General features: G+C 55.0%; 1 protein-coding gene across 15 annotated transcripts in view; it reads left to right on the plus strand.

The window, feature by feature from the left end:
- USP20 (ubiquitin specific peptidase 20) overlaps positions 1-15,411 on the plus strand; it is a 62,383-nt gene that overhangs the window by 29,427 nt on the left and 17,545 nt on the right. For 13 of the 15 annotated variants that reach the window (XM_073806709.1, XM_073806704.1, XM_033858829.2 and 10 more), the window contains 12 exons: positions 2,361-2,808; positions 3,185-3,325; positions 3,661-3,776; positions 4,036-4,208; positions 4,868-4,962; positions 11,059-11,092; positions 11,283-11,328; positions 12,360-12,540; positions 12,619-12,745; positions 13,080-13,249; positions 13,344-13,425; positions 14,447-14,555. In XM_073806709.1, coding sequence (XP_073662810.1) covers positions 2,361-2,808; positions 3,185-3,325; positions 3,661-3,776; positions 4,036-4,208; positions 4,868-4,962; positions 11,059-11,092; positions 11,283-11,328; positions 12,360-12,540; positions 12,619-12,745; positions 13,080-13,249; positions 13,344-13,425; positions 14,447-14,555 — 1,722 coding nt within the window. The remainder of the gene's footprint in view (positions 1-2,360; positions 2,809-3,184; positions 3,326-3,660; positions 3,777-4,035; positions 4,209-4,867; positions 4,963-11,058; positions 11,093-11,282; positions 11,329-12,359; positions 12,541-12,618; positions 12,746-13,079; positions 13,250-13,343; positions 13,426-14,446; positions 14,556-15,411) is intronic. The other 2 variants (XM_073806710.1, XR_012332736.1) reach the window with 2 other exon arrangements.

A 15,411-nucleotide genomic window follows, 5' to 3' on the forward strand; every position in this document is an offset into this window, starting at 1 on the left:
TGTTCTCCCCACTCAACAGACGGGGAGGCTGAGGCTCAGCGGCCAAGTCCTCACCCACTTACCACGTGCCAGTTACACAGCTGGTACGTGGCAGAGGGGAAAGTTGACCTCGGACAGCCTTATCTCCAGGCGTGTGGCACCTCAGCACTCACCCAAATCGGCACGTGGCCTCTTGTTCCCCAAGTCGCAGGCAGAATTGCACTTTTATTAAAGTAAACATCTTGATGACAAGTTTTTGTAAATCTAGAGAACCCCTCTGAACCCAGTGATATCTTTCTATGCCGTAAAATCATGGGCCCAAGATGAAGCAGAATGCAGCCACACGCCTCCCCCTGCCCCAGGCGGACGGTCAAGTGGTCCAAGTCCTGCCCCAGAGTGGGGTTTCGCTGCTGGCCTGAACCTGTTTGCACTGCCGATGCTGTTGCCTGCGTGGGGGGCCCAGGAACAGAGCAGCGGTCACTGAGGGATGCCCTTGGCCCCCCTCCTTCGGCCCCCACTCTCCCCAGGGTGAGGGCTGCTGGGCCTTTCTCTGCTCACACCCTCAGTTGGTTGAACACTTGGCCTCTGCCTGAGAAGCCCAGCGTTGCCTCCACACCGCCCTTTCTGGGGGGTGATAATACCCACGGTGATCAGAATCCACCATGCACCATTTATTAAGTGGTCACTACCTGCCACATAAGGTCAGCCCTGTTTCTACTCACAGAGCTCTCATGAAGTGGGCCCCGTCATCACCTTCACCTTATAGGTAAGGAGCTGAGGCTCAGAGAGGTTCTACAAGTGGCTCAGGTCACACAGCGCACAGCGGCAGGGACGGGATTTAGGCTTACCTGAGCCGTCCCTCACCGCAGCGCTGCCCTCCCTGTACAAGGACCCCTGCTGGCCCTCAGGCTCTCGGTGAGGACACCAGGGAGGAGGGCTGCTCGGCTGCCCTCCCTGTACAAGGACCCCTGCTGGCCCTCAGGCTCTCGGTGAGGACACCGGAGAGCAGGGCTGCTCGGCTGCCCTCCCTGTACAAGGACCCCTGCTGGCCCTCAGGCTCTCGGTGAGGACACCGGGGAGCAGGGCTGCTCGGCTGCTGCCCAACATCCACTTGACCCCAAAGCATCCCTTTCTGTGGATCTTGGACGTAGCACAGGGGACGTGTCTGAGTCTGAAACATACAGGTAGCTGTAGGCCTCTCTTAATGGCCAGAGGATGCTGTCATGCTTCCACATGGCTTGAGATTTTAGCAATGAACACAGGGTACTTTTGTTAAAAGGAAGAAGCAGAAAGAAAAGTAGATGACGTATTGAGGGCCTGTTTCTTAAAAGGACCTTTCAGTGTCCCTGACACACAGGACGCACGTCTCCTGCCCCCTCCCTGATGCTCGATGGAATCCAACCAGAGCCCTCTCCTCCCTCTGCTAGAACTGAGAAAACGAGGCCCTTCTCTCCATATCGGTGACCTGAGGCTTTGGGTGCTTGGCTGGGTCTGGCCACTGTGTGGTCCCCACCTCGCTGGGCAGGAGTTGGGCTCGGGAGCTGCTTCTGACATCCAGGGCAGGTACCGTGAGGGACAGGACTGGACTTTGAACCCAGTGGCCCCACACAGCACCAAGTGTCCCAAGCTGTCAGAGGCCGGCCACCATCATCTTCTGACCTTTTAAAGCACCTCCTGTGTGCACTGCTCACGGCTGGGCCAGTGGGCAGGCTGGGCCAGAGGCCTTGCTGCCCTGGCCTCCTCCGGGTTATGACGTAGTCACAGTGTAGTCAGAATAACAGCGTCACTGCTGGGATTTGAGACCCGGCCAACCCGAAGATGCACCTTAGTCTGAGTCATGCCCAGGCCTGCGGGAAGCCTGTTCTCCTGCACCAGTCACAATGGCAGGGGAAGGCGTGGGCACGGGGGCTGGTGAAGGACTGGAAGGGCAGAGAGAACCAGAGGCAGGTCAAGGATGCAGGCAGCCTGGCCTGCTGGGTGGCATTGCTCCCTCCCTGTGGAACTCAGCGGAGCGCTCACCTGCAGACGCACTCACAGTGTCACCTTTGTCCTACTCGGGCTCCCTGCCCACCATCACTGTCCCCTCCTTTAGGGAGCAAGGCGACTTTAATGGCTGAACGCAATATGTCCACTCTCTCCCGTGCTGAGTTGGGAGCAGGGCTGCAGGTGATGGAGAGCAGGAGCTGGGTCAGGTGGACCTGGCTCACCACCTCTGCTCTGCCGCTTCACAGCGTGAGGCCTGGGAGGGGTCGGCCAGCCTCTCGAGGCTCAGCGTCCTCCTCAGTAGGAGGGGGCTTAGGACAGTCATGTTGAGGAGGCCACTGTGAAGGGTGCCCGTATGGGCCCCCCAGCATCCGTGTCGACGCCGCCCCTGGTTCCAGGACACCCAAGAGTTCCTGCGCTGCCTGATGGACCAGCTGCACGAGGAGCTCAAGGAGCCCGTGGTGGCCGCGGCGGCAGCGCTGACCGAGGCTCGGGACTCAGACTCGAGCGACACGGATGAGAAGCGGGAGGGCGACCGGAGCCCATCAGAGGACGAGTTCCTGTCCTGCGACTCCAGCAGCGACCGCGGTGAGGGCGACGGGCAGGGGCGCGGCGGGGGCGGCCCCCAGGCTGAGACGGAGCTGCTGGTCGCGGACGAGGCGGGCCGCGCCATCTCTGAGAAGGAGCGCATGAAGGACCGCAAGTTCTCGTGGGGCCAGCAGCGCACCAACTCGGAGCAGGTGGACGAGGACGCCGACGTGGACACTGCCATGGCCGCCCTGAACCAGCAGCCCACGGACACGCAGCCGCCGTCACCGCGGTCCACCAGCCCCTGCCGGACACCAGGTACCAGCCAAGCTCCTCGGGGCATCGCGGCCCCGTTTGTCCAGCTCCTGCTGGGGGGCAGAGCACCCACAGCCTGCTCAGCTCTGCCCCACCCTGGGGGGCTCTCCCATGAGACCCGACTTACCGGTGAGAAATCGTCTAAATGATGTGTCCAGACTCACTTGGACTCAGAGCCCGCCTGAGCCCTCCGCTGGGAACGGGAAGGGTGTGGACAGCACGTTCTGCGTGGGGCTGGGGGGCTGGGGTGGGCCCAGGACAGAGGAGGTGTGGTGGGTTCAGGCCTCAGTCCCCTTAGGAGGCGCTGGCAGGTCTTCCTGACCAGGCCCGGGGCTGGCTCGGCTGCCCTGCCCCAGCACGGTCCCCCCTTTGCCCCCAGAGCCGGACAACGAGGCCCACATGCGCAGCGCCTCTCGCCCCTGCAGCCCTGTCCACCTCCACGAGGGCCACGCCAAGCTGGCCAGCAGCCCTCCTCGTGCGAGCCCCGTGAGGATGGGGCCGTCCTACGTGCTCAAGAAAGGTTCGGGGGAGCGGGCGGGCAGGGAAGGTGGGCAGGGCATCCCCGCGTGGAGTCGGGGCTGGGGTGGAAGCCGCACCCCTGGCTACCGGTTTTGGGTTTGGAGCGCTCTTTACCAGGGGCTGGGCTGCCGCACTCCTCACGCAGTGTCTCTGAACCCTCTAACACGGCTGGGACACGAGTGGGGCCCCATCCCACAGACGCTGAGTGAGGCACCGGGAGGTGAAGAGACAGCCGGTCACATGACTCATACAGATTTGACTCCCAAGTCCTAGCACCCACCCCTTGCCCCAGACAGGCCCGTGGGGGCTGGGCCTAGCCCTGTGCTGTGCCCCCAGCCCAGGTACTGAGCTCCGGCAGCCGGCGGCGGAAGGAGCAGCGCTACCGCAGCGTCATCTCAGACATCTTCGACGGCTCCATCCTCAGCCTCGTGCAGTGTCTCACCTGTGACCGGGTGGGCGCCCTGGGGGAGGGGAGGGACGCACCGGGGCCCTCACGCAGCTTGGGGGTTGGGCGCTGGTTCTCTGCCTGCTGCCCCCTGCCTTTCTCTGGGGCTGGGCCCCGGCTGTGGGCCTCCCGTGTCCCGGGCTCGGGAGCAGGCTCTCTGCCCCACGCCTGCCCTCTGGTGGCTGGTGTTTGGGTGCAAACTCTGGTTGGTCTGGGCAGGGCGGAACCCTGGGAAGTGGAGACCCAGGCTGACCTTCGACCCACAGGTGTCCACCACGGTGGAGACATTCCAGGACCTGTCGCTGCCCATTCCTGGCAAGGAGGACCTGGCCAAGCTCCACTCGGCCATCTACCAGAATGTGCCAGCCAAGCCGGGTTCCTGTGGGGACAGCTCCACCGCCCAGGGCTGGCTGGCCTTTATCGTGGAGTATATCCGACGGTACGCCACCTTCCCGCCCGCTGGAGACACAAGACCACCCAGGCCTGGCCTTTCTGGAACTCGCAGGCTGACAGGCGACAGACCTTTAACAGCACAGTACAAGCTTTTGCAGGGCTGAGGCTGGAGTTCGGAAGGGAGCTTGAGGCTGAAGGGGGCTCAGGGGTTTGCCAAGTGGGGTGGGAGTGCTCCTCAGCCGTCCTGGGGTGGCCTGGTTCGGGTGGGCCTCTGGATCAGAAGGCAGGTGACGATGGAGAGTGTGACCAAGTGGCAGCCGGAAAGGGGGGCGGCGGCTGGAGTGCAGGCCTGGCCCTGTGGGGAGCGCCGTGGTGGCCTTCCGGAGTCCCCACTGTGTGCCCCAAGGCCGGCTTTACCTGCCTGATGTCAAGAACCTGTACTCTGCCCAGAAGACAGGCCAGCGTGGTTGGGGCCCCTTCACAGATAAGGAAGGCGAGACTCAGGGGGAAGTGATGTCGCCCTCCCAAGGACACGGAGCTGCTGGCTGGCGGTCCCAGGCTTCCGGCTCCAGACTTCCGCCCATTCCACCCACTGGGGCCAAGCTGCCCGTCTGGGCCCAAACGGACCCCAGCCCAAAGGCCCCCACGTCTTACTCTCGCCGAGGCCCCAGCAGCACCCCCGCCAACCCCTTTCTGTCTCTGTAGGTTCGTGGTATCCTGTACCCCCAGCTGGTTTTGGGGTCCGGTGGTCACCCTGGAAGACTGCCTCGCCGCCTTCTTCGCCGCTGATGAGCTGAAGGGTGAGTGGGCCCGGCTGGCTGGGTCAGCACACAGTGCAGGGTTTCTGGGGCTCACTGTCAGAGCCCCACCCCTGCCTGCCAGGCTGGGCCTGGGACTGCACACTCTCGCAGCCCCGCCGCCTGTAGCTCTTAGGGGTTCACCTGTTCTCCTTCCTTTACCTGCTCGGTGGACAAAAAGGAGAACAGTCTTTAACTTTGCATTTCCTTGATTATTGATGAGCTTGAACTTTTTTTTTTAAGTGTATTGGCTGTACTTCTTATTTTAAAATTTCCCATTCCTGTCCTTTTCCTGTTTTTCTGTTCAGTGATTGGCATCGCACTAACCTTTGGGAAAACTCTTTTTGTTTAATTTTTAATTGTGGTAAGATATACATAACATAAAATGAACCATCATAACCATTTTTAAGTGTTCATTTCAGTAGTATTAACTATATTCATATTGTTGTGCAACCAATCTCCAGAACGTTCTCATCTTGCAGAACTGAAACTATCCCTTAAATAGCAACTCCCTATTCCCCCTTCCACCCACCCCCGGGCACCCACCATCCTACTTTCTGTCGCTATGAATTTGACTATTCTAGGTTCCTCATCTAAGTCAAATCATACGGTGATTGTCCTTTTGTGACTAGTCTACGTCTATTAGCGTAATGTCCTCAAGGCTCATCCATGTTGTAGCAAGTGTAGGATTTCCTTACTTTTTTTTTTTTTTTAATAAATTTATTTATTTATTTTTGGCTGCGTTGGGGCTTGGTTGCTATGCACAGCCTTTCTCTAGTTGCGGCGAGCGGGGGCTACTCTTTGTTGCGGTGCGCGGGCTTCTCATTGCGGTGGCTTCTCTTGTGGCGGAGCACGGGCTTTAGGCACGTGGGCTTCAGTAGTTGTGGCGTGCGGGCTCAGTAGTTGTGGCACACAGGCTTAGTTGCTCCACGGCATGTGGGATCTTTCCGGACCAGTGATCGAACCCGTGTGGCCTGCATTGGCAGGCAGATTCCCAACCACTGCACCACCAGGGGAAGTCCCTCCTTCCTTTTTTAAGGCTGAATAATATTCCATTGTGTAAATGGGCCACATTTTGTTTATTCATCATCTGTCAATGGACACTTGGGTTGCTCCCACCTTTTGGTTCTTGTGAATAATGCTGTGATGAACCATGGATGCACAGATATCTCTGCAAGACAGTGATTTCATTTCCTTTGTTTATATACCCAGAAGTGGCATTGCTGGATTATATGATCGATCTATTTTTAATTTTTTGAGGAACCGCCATACTGTTTTCCTTGATAGCTGTACCAATTTACATTCCCACTAATAGTGCACAAGGGTTCCCTTTTCTCTACATCTTTACCAACTTGTACTCTCTTGTCTTTTAAAAATATCTCTTTCTGAAAAAAAAAAAAAAAATCTCTTTCTGGGAATTCCCTGGCGGTCCGGTGTTAGGACTCCGCGCTTTCACTGCCAAGGGCCCGGGTTCAGTGCCTGGTAGGGGAACTAAGATCCCACAAGCCACGTGGCACAGCCAAAAATAAATAAACAAACAAATAAATAATTTTTTAAAAATCTCTTTCTTTTTGACAATAGCTATTCTGACAGGTGTGAGGTGGTGTCTCACTGTGGTTTTGATTTGCATTTCCTTGATGATTAGCGATGTTGAGCATCTTTTCATGTACCTGTTGGCCATCTGTACATCTTCTTTGGAGAAATACCTATTTAGATTCTCGGCCCATTTTTAAATTGTACTATTTGTGTTTTGCTATTGGCTTGTATGAATTCTTTATATATTTTGGATGTTAACCCCTAATCTGATATATGGTTTCTAAACTATTTCCTACCATGCTGTAGGTTGCCTCCTCATTTTGTTGTTTCTTTTGCTGTGCAGAAGCTTTTTAGTTTGCTGTAGTCCCACTTGTTTAATTTTGCTTTTGTTGCTTGTGCTTTTGGTGTCATATCCAAAGAATCATTGCCAAGACCAATGTCAAGGAGTTTTTCCCTATGTTTTCTTCTAAGTGTTATGGTGTCAGGTCTTACATTTAAGTCTTTAACTGATTTCAAGTCGATATTTGTGAGTGATGTGCGATAGGGGTAAAATTTCATTCTTTTGCATGTGAACATCCAGTTTTCCCAACACTGTTTATTGAAAAGATTATCTTTTCCCTATTGAGGATTCTTGGCTCCCTTGCCAAATATTAGTGGACCATATATGCATGGGTTTATCTCTGGTCTCTCAATTCTGTTCATTTTTCTATGTGTCTGTTTTTATGCCAGTACCATACTGTTTTGTTTTGTTTTTAATTTGGTCATACCGCATGCAGGATCTTATTTCCCCGACCAGGAATCAAACCTGTGTCCCCTGCAGTGGGAGGGCAGAGTCTTAACTACTGGACCGCCAGGGAAGTCCCAGTACCATACTCTTCTGATAACTGTAGTTTTGTAGGAGAGTTTGAAATCAGGAAATGTGATGCCTCCAGCTTTGTTCTTCTTTCTCAAGATTGTTTTGGTTATTTGGGATCTTCTGTAGTTACATATGAATTTCAGGATTTTTTTTTTCTATATCTATGAAAACATCATTGGATTGCTTTGAATCTATAGATGACTTTGGGTAAGATGGACATTTTAACAATATTTCTTCTGCTCCATGACCACAGGCTATCTCTTTATTTGTGTCATTGTGTGGGAACAACTCAGTCTTCCTCCTGTGTGTCTCTCCTCTACTCTCACACTACTACCACACAGCGCTTTGGACACCAGGTGTCTGGTGGTTTTCCCACGCCAAGCAATTATGCAACACCAGCCAGGGATCCTACAGTTTCACTGGATTCCGACACTATCTACCTGGAGATAGCGTCAGATCCCACAGGTTAAGGACTCAGTCCTACAAGACCTCCCCCTCCCCAACTTCAGACACCAGTGCAGGTTGTCACCTGGGCTTCTGACTGGCTGGCTATAGACGGGAGGTTCCAGCGGCCCCCTCCTTGGCTTCCATTAGAGCAGCTAGAGCGGCTCGGCTCGCAGAACTCAGAGAAACATTTTGTTACTAGGTGACTGGTTTACGATAAAAGGATATAACTCAGGAAGAGCCAGATGGAAGGGGCGCATTGGGCAAGGCATGTGGGAAGGGGCCTGGAGCTTTCATTTGCTCTGGGCATGACCCTCTCCCCAACTTCCCCATGTTCACCAGCCCAGAAGCTTTCCAAAGCCCATACTGTTGGTATTTAATGGAGGCTTCTTCATGTAGGTATGATCAATTATTAGCTCCATCTCTAGCCCCTCTCCCCTCTCTGAAGAATGCCAGGTGGTGCTGAAAATTCCAAACTTCCAGTTATGCCTTGGTCTTCCGGGTGGCCAGCCCCAATCCAGAAGCCCACCCAGAGTCGCCTCGTCAGAACAAAAGACCCTGCCATCACTCAGGAAATTGTAAGGGATTTAGGAGCTCTGTATTAGAAACCCTGGTCAAAGACCAAATATTAGAACAAAAGATGCTCCCAGTGCTCTTATCACTTGGGAAATTGCAAGGACTTTAAGAGCTCTGCGCCAGGAGCCCCGGGGGGCCACTATGTATACTTTCTACTATCTCACATCCACCTGCAATTTCTTTCATCAACGTCTCGTAGTTTTCAGTGTACAAATCTTTCACTTCCTTGGTTAAGTTTACTCCTATATGTTCTATTGTTTCTGATGCTTTTGTAAATGGGATTGTTTATTTCTCCTTCAGACATTTGATCATGAGTGTATAGAAATGCAGCTGATTTTCGTATGCTGATTTTGTGTCTTGCAACTTTACCGAATTAGTTTGTCAGTTCTAACAGGTTTTGTGGCGTCTTAAGGTTTTTTATGTAAAAGATCGTGTCATCTACAAACAGACAGTTTTACTTCCTCTTTTCCTATTTGGATGCCTTTTACTTCTTTTTCTTGCCTTTCTCTGACTTCCAGTACTGTGTTCAATAGAAGTGGTGAGATTGGGCATCTTTGCCTCGTTCCTGATTTTAGAGGAAAAGCTTTTATCTTTTCACTGTTGAGTATGATATTAGCTATGGGTTTATCATATATGGCCTTGATGATGTTGACTGCATTCCTTCTGCACCCAGTTTGTTGAGACCTTTTATCATGAAAGGGTAATTGAAATTTGTCAGATGCTTTTTCTGTATCTATTGAGAGGATCATATGATTTTTATCCTTCATTCTATTAATGTAGTGTATCATGTTCATTGATTTGCATATGATAAACCATCCTTACAACCCAGAGATAAATTCCACTTGATCATGGTGTATGATCCTTTTAATATGCTGTTGAAGTCAGTTTGCTAGTATTTTTTTTTTTTTTTTTTTTTTTGGCGGTACGCGGGCCTCTCACTGTTGTGGTCTCTCCCGTTGCGGAGCACAGGCTCTGGACGCGCAGGCTCAGTGGCCATGGCTCGCGGGCCCAGCCGCTCCACGGCATGTGGGATCTTCCCGGACTGGGGCACGAACCTGCGTCCCCTGCATCGGCAGGTGGACTCCCAACCACTGCGCCACCAGGGAAGCCCAGTTTGCTAGTATTTGTTGAGAATTTTCCCGTCTATATTCATCAGGGATATTGGCCTGTAGTTTCCTTTTCTTGTAGTGTCCTTATCTGGCTTTGCCATCAGTATAAAATGAGTTTGGGAGTCCTCCTTCCTCTTCAATTTTTTGGAAGAGTTTGAGAAGAATTGTTAATTCTTCTTTAAATGTTTGGGAGAATTCACTGGTGAAACCATCTGGTCCTGGGCTTCTCTTTGTTAGGAGGTTTTTTTATTACTGCTTCAATCTCCTTAGTCATTGGTGTTTTCAGATTTTCCATTTCTTCATAATTCAGTCTGGGTAGGTTGTATGTTTCTAAGTATTTATCCGTTTCTTCTAGGTTATCCAATTTGTTGTGTTGGTGTATATTGGTCATGGGAGTGTCCTTTGATCCTTTATACTTATGTAGTGTCTGTTGTATGTCTCTTCTTTCACTTATAATTTTGTTTGAGTCCTCTTTTTTTCTTGGTTAATCTAGCTAAAGATTTGTTAATTTTTTTTCTCTTTCCAAAAAAACAACTCTTAGTTTCATTGATCTTTTTTCCCTGTGGTCTTTCTAGTCTGTTTTATTTCTGCTCTAATCTTTATTATCTCCTTCCTCCTGTTAACTTTGGATTTAGTTTGTTCTTCTTCTGATTCCTTGAGGTGTAAAATCAGATTGTTTGAGAGCTTTCTTTTTTCTAGATGTAGGCATTTATTGCTATAAAATTCCCTCTTAGAACTGCTTTTGCTGTATCCCATAGGTGCTAGTGTGTTGTATTTTCAGTTTTGTCTCAGGATACTTTGATTTCCTTTTGATTCCTTCTTTGACCCAACAGTTGTTCAGGAATGTGTTGTTTAACTTCCACATATTTGTGAATTTTTTAGGTTTCCTCGTGTTATTGGTTTCTAGTTTCATACCACTGTGTTTGGAAAAGATATGAGATATGATTTCAGTCTTCTTAAATTTGTTAAGGCTTGCTTGGTGGGCCAACATACCATCTGTTCTGGAGAATGTGTGTGTGCACTTCTGAAGAACGTGTATTTTGGTGCTGTTGGATGGAATGTTCTGTTCATGTCTGTTAGGTTCATTGGGGCCACGGTGTTATTCAGGTCTGCTGTTCCCTTGTTAATTTTCTGTCTGGATGATCTATCCAGTATTGAGGGTGGACTATTGAAGTTTCCCACTATTACTGTATTGCTGTTCATTTCTCCCTTCAGTTGCGCTTTAATTATTCAGGTGCTCCAATGTCGGCTGCCTGTATATTCACAATGGTTACATCCTCTTGATGAATTGATCCCTTTATCACTGTAGGGGACCCTCTTTGTCTCTTGTAACTGATCTTGGCTGACAGTGTACTTTATCTGATGTAAGTACAGCCACTCCTGCTCTCTTTTGGTCACCACTGCGTGGAATATATTTTTCCATCCCTTCACTTTCAGCCTCTGTGTGTCCTTGAAGCTAAAGTGAGTCTCTTGTAGTCAGCATGTTGTGGTTTTACTTCTAAAGCCTAAGTCACTATGTGCCGTTCTCCCCCATTTTCCATCCTTGCTAACCTTCGTCTCTGTATTTTACTGCCCTAGGTGACAACATGTATAGCTGTGAACGGTGTAAAAAGTAAGTGTGTGTGTTCTAGAGGCTTCTCCCCGACTTCCTGTTTCCATCTGTGGTCCATCTGTGTTCCACGTCCTTCCCCCGGGCTCCCCCAGATAGCCTGACCTCACAGAGTGAGCTGGGTGGGAGGGGTGCTCCCCAGCCTGCCGGCCCCCTCCCTGGGACGCTCACGTCCCCCACTCTCTGCTCCCAGGCTGCGCAATGGCGTGAAGTACTGTAAGGTCCTGCGGTTGCCAGAGGTGAGTGGGCAGCCTCCCGCCACCTCTGCCTGCCGGGCCTTCTCCACCCCGAGCGGTGCCGTGCAGGGCAGAGGCCGACCCCCTCCCGGACTCAGGAGGCCCATGGAGACTGCTGCTCTGGCTGGGCGCCCCCCCGGGAGGGTGTGGCCGGTGGGGAGGCTTGCTGCTCGGTGTCTAGCTTGGAGCCCGGCTCCTTCATCCCTCAGCACGTCTCGTGCGGGCGGGAGGCAGGTGTGGGGCGCCGAGGGCACCATCAGTGGGGCTGTTGGGAAGGCCTTTCCGAGGAAGTGGCATCTGAGTGGGGCCTGAGGACATAGGCGGGGGTCGGCCTGGCGGAAGGAGAGTGGGGAAAGGACAGGTGGGCAAAACCCCAAAGCAGAAGCGGGCTTGGCCGAGGCTTGCGGCTGCGACGAGAGGACCATGGCCCAACGCGGGTGCCAGGCCAGGCTGAGCAGGTCTGGGGAGCCAACGAGAGGAGCGTGGCCCGCCGCGGGTGCCAGGCCGGGCTGAGCAGGTCTGGGGAGCCAACGAGAGGAGCATGGCCCGCCGCGGGTGCCAGGCCGGGCTGAGCAGGTCTGGGGAGCCTGGGTGGAGAAGCCTTTTACAAGTCGGCACCCACAGAACTGGTGGCCAGAGTTCTTCGGGTGGTCAACTCGACGGGCCAGTGACAGCTTCCTGTGCAGACCAGCCCAGTGCTCGGGAACAGCCCATCCTGACCGCCAGTGCTGTTAGTGCAGCTCAGCTCTGCTGTCACATCTGCCTTTATCCCTGAAAGCTGGCCTGGCCCGGCTCCCACGCATGGTTCTTAAGTGTATTCGGAGTCAAGGGCGGGGCCATCAGTTCGCCTGGGTCTCTGGAAGGCTCTAGCCACTACGTTTCTTGTTTTCCCCTGGGTGACGGGGCCTGAGTGGATCAAACAGCGGACTAGTGGGTGCCCCAGAGCCCTGCTCCGAGGCCCCCGTCAGGTTGCCAGTGGTCCCAGGGCCCTGGCCAGCCCCGGGGTGACTGGCGCCTCCCCTCCTTCCCCCCAGATCCTGTGCATTCACCTGAAGCGCTTTCGACACGAGGTGATGTACTCGTTCAAAATCAGCAGCCACGTCTCCTTCCCCCTGGAGGGACTTGACTTGCGCCCCTTCCTCGCCAAGGAGTGCACGTCCCAGATCACCACCTATGACCTCCTCTCCGTCATCTGCCACCACGGCACGGCAGGCAGTGAGTCCAGCCACCTGGCCCCACCCTGGCCCCACCGCGGCCCTAGGGCGTTTGTCACCCCTGCCTCTCCCGCCGCAGGTGGCCACTACATCGCCTACTGCCAGAACGTGATCAACGGGCAGTGGTATGAGTTCGACGACCAGTACGTCACCGAGGTGCACGAGACAGTGGTGCAGAACGCCGAGGCCTACGTGCTCTTCTACAGGTGGGGCCCGGGCAGCGCGTGGGGGGCTGAGGGACTGCGCCTGCGCCCGAGGACTTCAGCCGGTGCATGTCGGGGTGGTGGCGCCTGCGAGGGCTTTAGGCCAGGGAGGAGTGAGGATTTGGGTTTTTAAGAAAGAGCCCGCTGGCTGCTGGTGGGAAAGCTGGAAACCCAAGTAGTCGAGTTGGGTTTTCTCCGGTGGTCCCGGTGGGAGGTGATGGCGGCCGCAACTCCGGCAGGGGCGGTGGAGAGATGCTGCGGGGTCCGGGAGGCGGGGCTTTCCTGCATGGGGCGTGGCTGCGGCTCCTGATCTGACCCCACCCCGCCGCCACCCCAGGAAGAGCAGCGAGGAGGCCGTGCGGGAGCGGCAGCAGGTGGTGTCCCTGGCCGCCATGCGGGAGCCCAGCCTGCTGCGGTTCTACGTGTCCCGGGAATGGCTCAACAAGTTCAACACCTTCGCCGAGCCGGGGCCCATCACCAACCATACCTTCCTCTGCTCCCACGGAGGTGAGGTCACCTTCTCTGCGATGGGCCGCGGGGCGGGTGGGCCGCGGGGCGGGTGGGCCGAGCCCTGCTCTCCATCCTGTGCCTTCCTCCGCAGGCATCCCGCCCAACAAATACCACTACATCGACGACCTGGTGGTGATCCTGCCCCAGAACGTCTGGGAGCACCTCTACAACAGGTACCGGTGGCCGCGGCCAGCCTCTGCCGTGCAGGCCGGGCACTCAGCTGGGCGGGAGCGGGGGCAGGCGCGGGCATGCCTCAGTGACCCCACGCCGCGCTCACTCAGGCAGCAGGAGAGCACGACAGCACGCAAGCAGTTGTGGGGCGCCCCTGGCAGCCTTGTCTGCATCGAAAAAGATGCCCGCCTTTGGGGGCATCCAGCCGGACCCTCCCAGTCACAGGGCACGGAAAACTGGTCAAGCCAAAGTGTGGTATTGGCCCCTCTCGCAGACAGTCGTGGGGCAGCCGGGCCGGTGTCTCCTCAACCCCGTGCCTGGCTCAGGGGCCCGGGGGCGTGTGCTGCCTGGGGCCTTCCAGGTTCAAGTCCGTCAAGACCCAGAGTGTGTGACTCTGTCGTTGAGGGGAGAGCCCCTGGCCGGGCTCGGGTCACTCTGGATCCGGGAGGCCAGCTGTGCCACGGCCGAGGGGGTGGTCAGACGGGCGGGGAAGGAGAGGCCGGGGAGACTCGCTGGACTGGCTTTGCTTCACCCACTCACAGCTCAGGCACGGCCCGTGCCCTGCGGTTGGTGGGTGGGTCAGAACCCCACAGGGAGCGGCATCCCCAGGTCCTGTGGGGGGATCCCCCCCGCAGAAGGATGTGCAGCCACCCTTTGATGTCGTCCTTAGAGTCAGGCCAGGCGGGCTTTGGCCGCCATGGCTCCTGCCCAGTGGCCAGGAGAGGAAGCGAAAGCATTCAGCTGTCCTTCGGCCGTTAGGCACGTATTTGTGAGGTGCCTGCCCTGTGGCGGGCGCTCTCCTGGGTGCTGTGGGCTCTCGGGTGCGCAGGTAGCCGTGCCAGTCGAGTGGGGAAGATGAGACAAGTAAACAGGCCGCGCACAGGGTGCCCAGGGGCCCAGTGGCTGGGCCAGGGCGGCATCAGGAAGCCTCGCTCTCCAGCAGGTTCTCTGCTGCCTTCCCCATAGGGCCTCCCCTCAGGGTTCATGACTCCCTCTCTCTCTGCACCTCCCGCCCTGGTGCAGGTTTGGGGGCGGCCCTGCCGTGAACCATCTGTACGTGTGCTCCATCTGCCAGGTGGAGATCGAGGCGCTGGCCAAGCGCAGGCGGATTGAGATCGACACCTTCATCAAGGTGCCTGGGGAAGGGGGTGGGGCGCGGGAGAGCCGGGCCCCTGAGCCGGGGGAGCTGAGTGCAGTCAGGCTCTGTTTGGAAGACCTGTTCTGTGGGAGACCAGGGTGGCCAGAGGCCTGGCCTGACATTGAAGATTTTCACCGGCGGAAGGGGGGTGGGTTTAGCGAGTTCAGGTCCCTCTGCCGGGAGGCTGCCAAGCAGCTGGTAGAGGAACAAGTGCTGCCGTTAGGGGCCGCACGGTTCTTTATTGTGCGGGTTGCAGGTGTTCAGCAGCATCCCTGACCTCTACCCACTCGATGCCCGTGACAACAAAAAGTACCTCCAGACACGGGCGGGTGCCCCCTGGGGGCAGAGTCCCCTCCCCTGCCTCCCTTTGGGAACCACTGGGCTCTACAAACTGACACGGAAAGGTGCATTAAGTGAAAAAAGCAAGTCGCAAGGCAGGACCCAGCATGATCCCATTTTAAGGAAGGGGACTTCTGCGGGGGACACGGAGGTGTGTGAGGACTGAGGCCCCTCGTGCTGCTCAAAGCAGGGGGACTCGGGGACCCTCCATCGTTCAACAGTCCAGGGTTGGGCTGTTAGATACCCTGCTTTGTGGTCATTATATGTGAGACATCAGACCGGTGAGGAGTGAGCAGGGGACACGTTCTATTAAGTGGTGGGGGAACAACATCTACCGTCTGATGTCAAGCGGCTTTTTGAAAAGTTATTAACAAGAGATTCACCCAAATGCTAGCAGCAGTCATCTGAGTGGTGGGATCGTGGGAGATGTTTCTTTTCTTTGAACTTGTCTGGGCGTTCGAAACTTTCTCTGCGTATCTAGTGTTTGGTAAGAGTCCGGGGTGGGGACTGA

This window comes from Tursiops truncatus, chromosome 6 (assembly GCF_011762595.2).
Source record: "Tursiops truncatus isolate mTurTru1 chromosome 6, mTurTru1.mat.Y, whole genome shotgun sequence".
NCBI lineage: Eukaryota > Metazoa > Chordata > Mammalia > Artiodactyla > Delphinidae > Tursiops > Tursiops truncatus.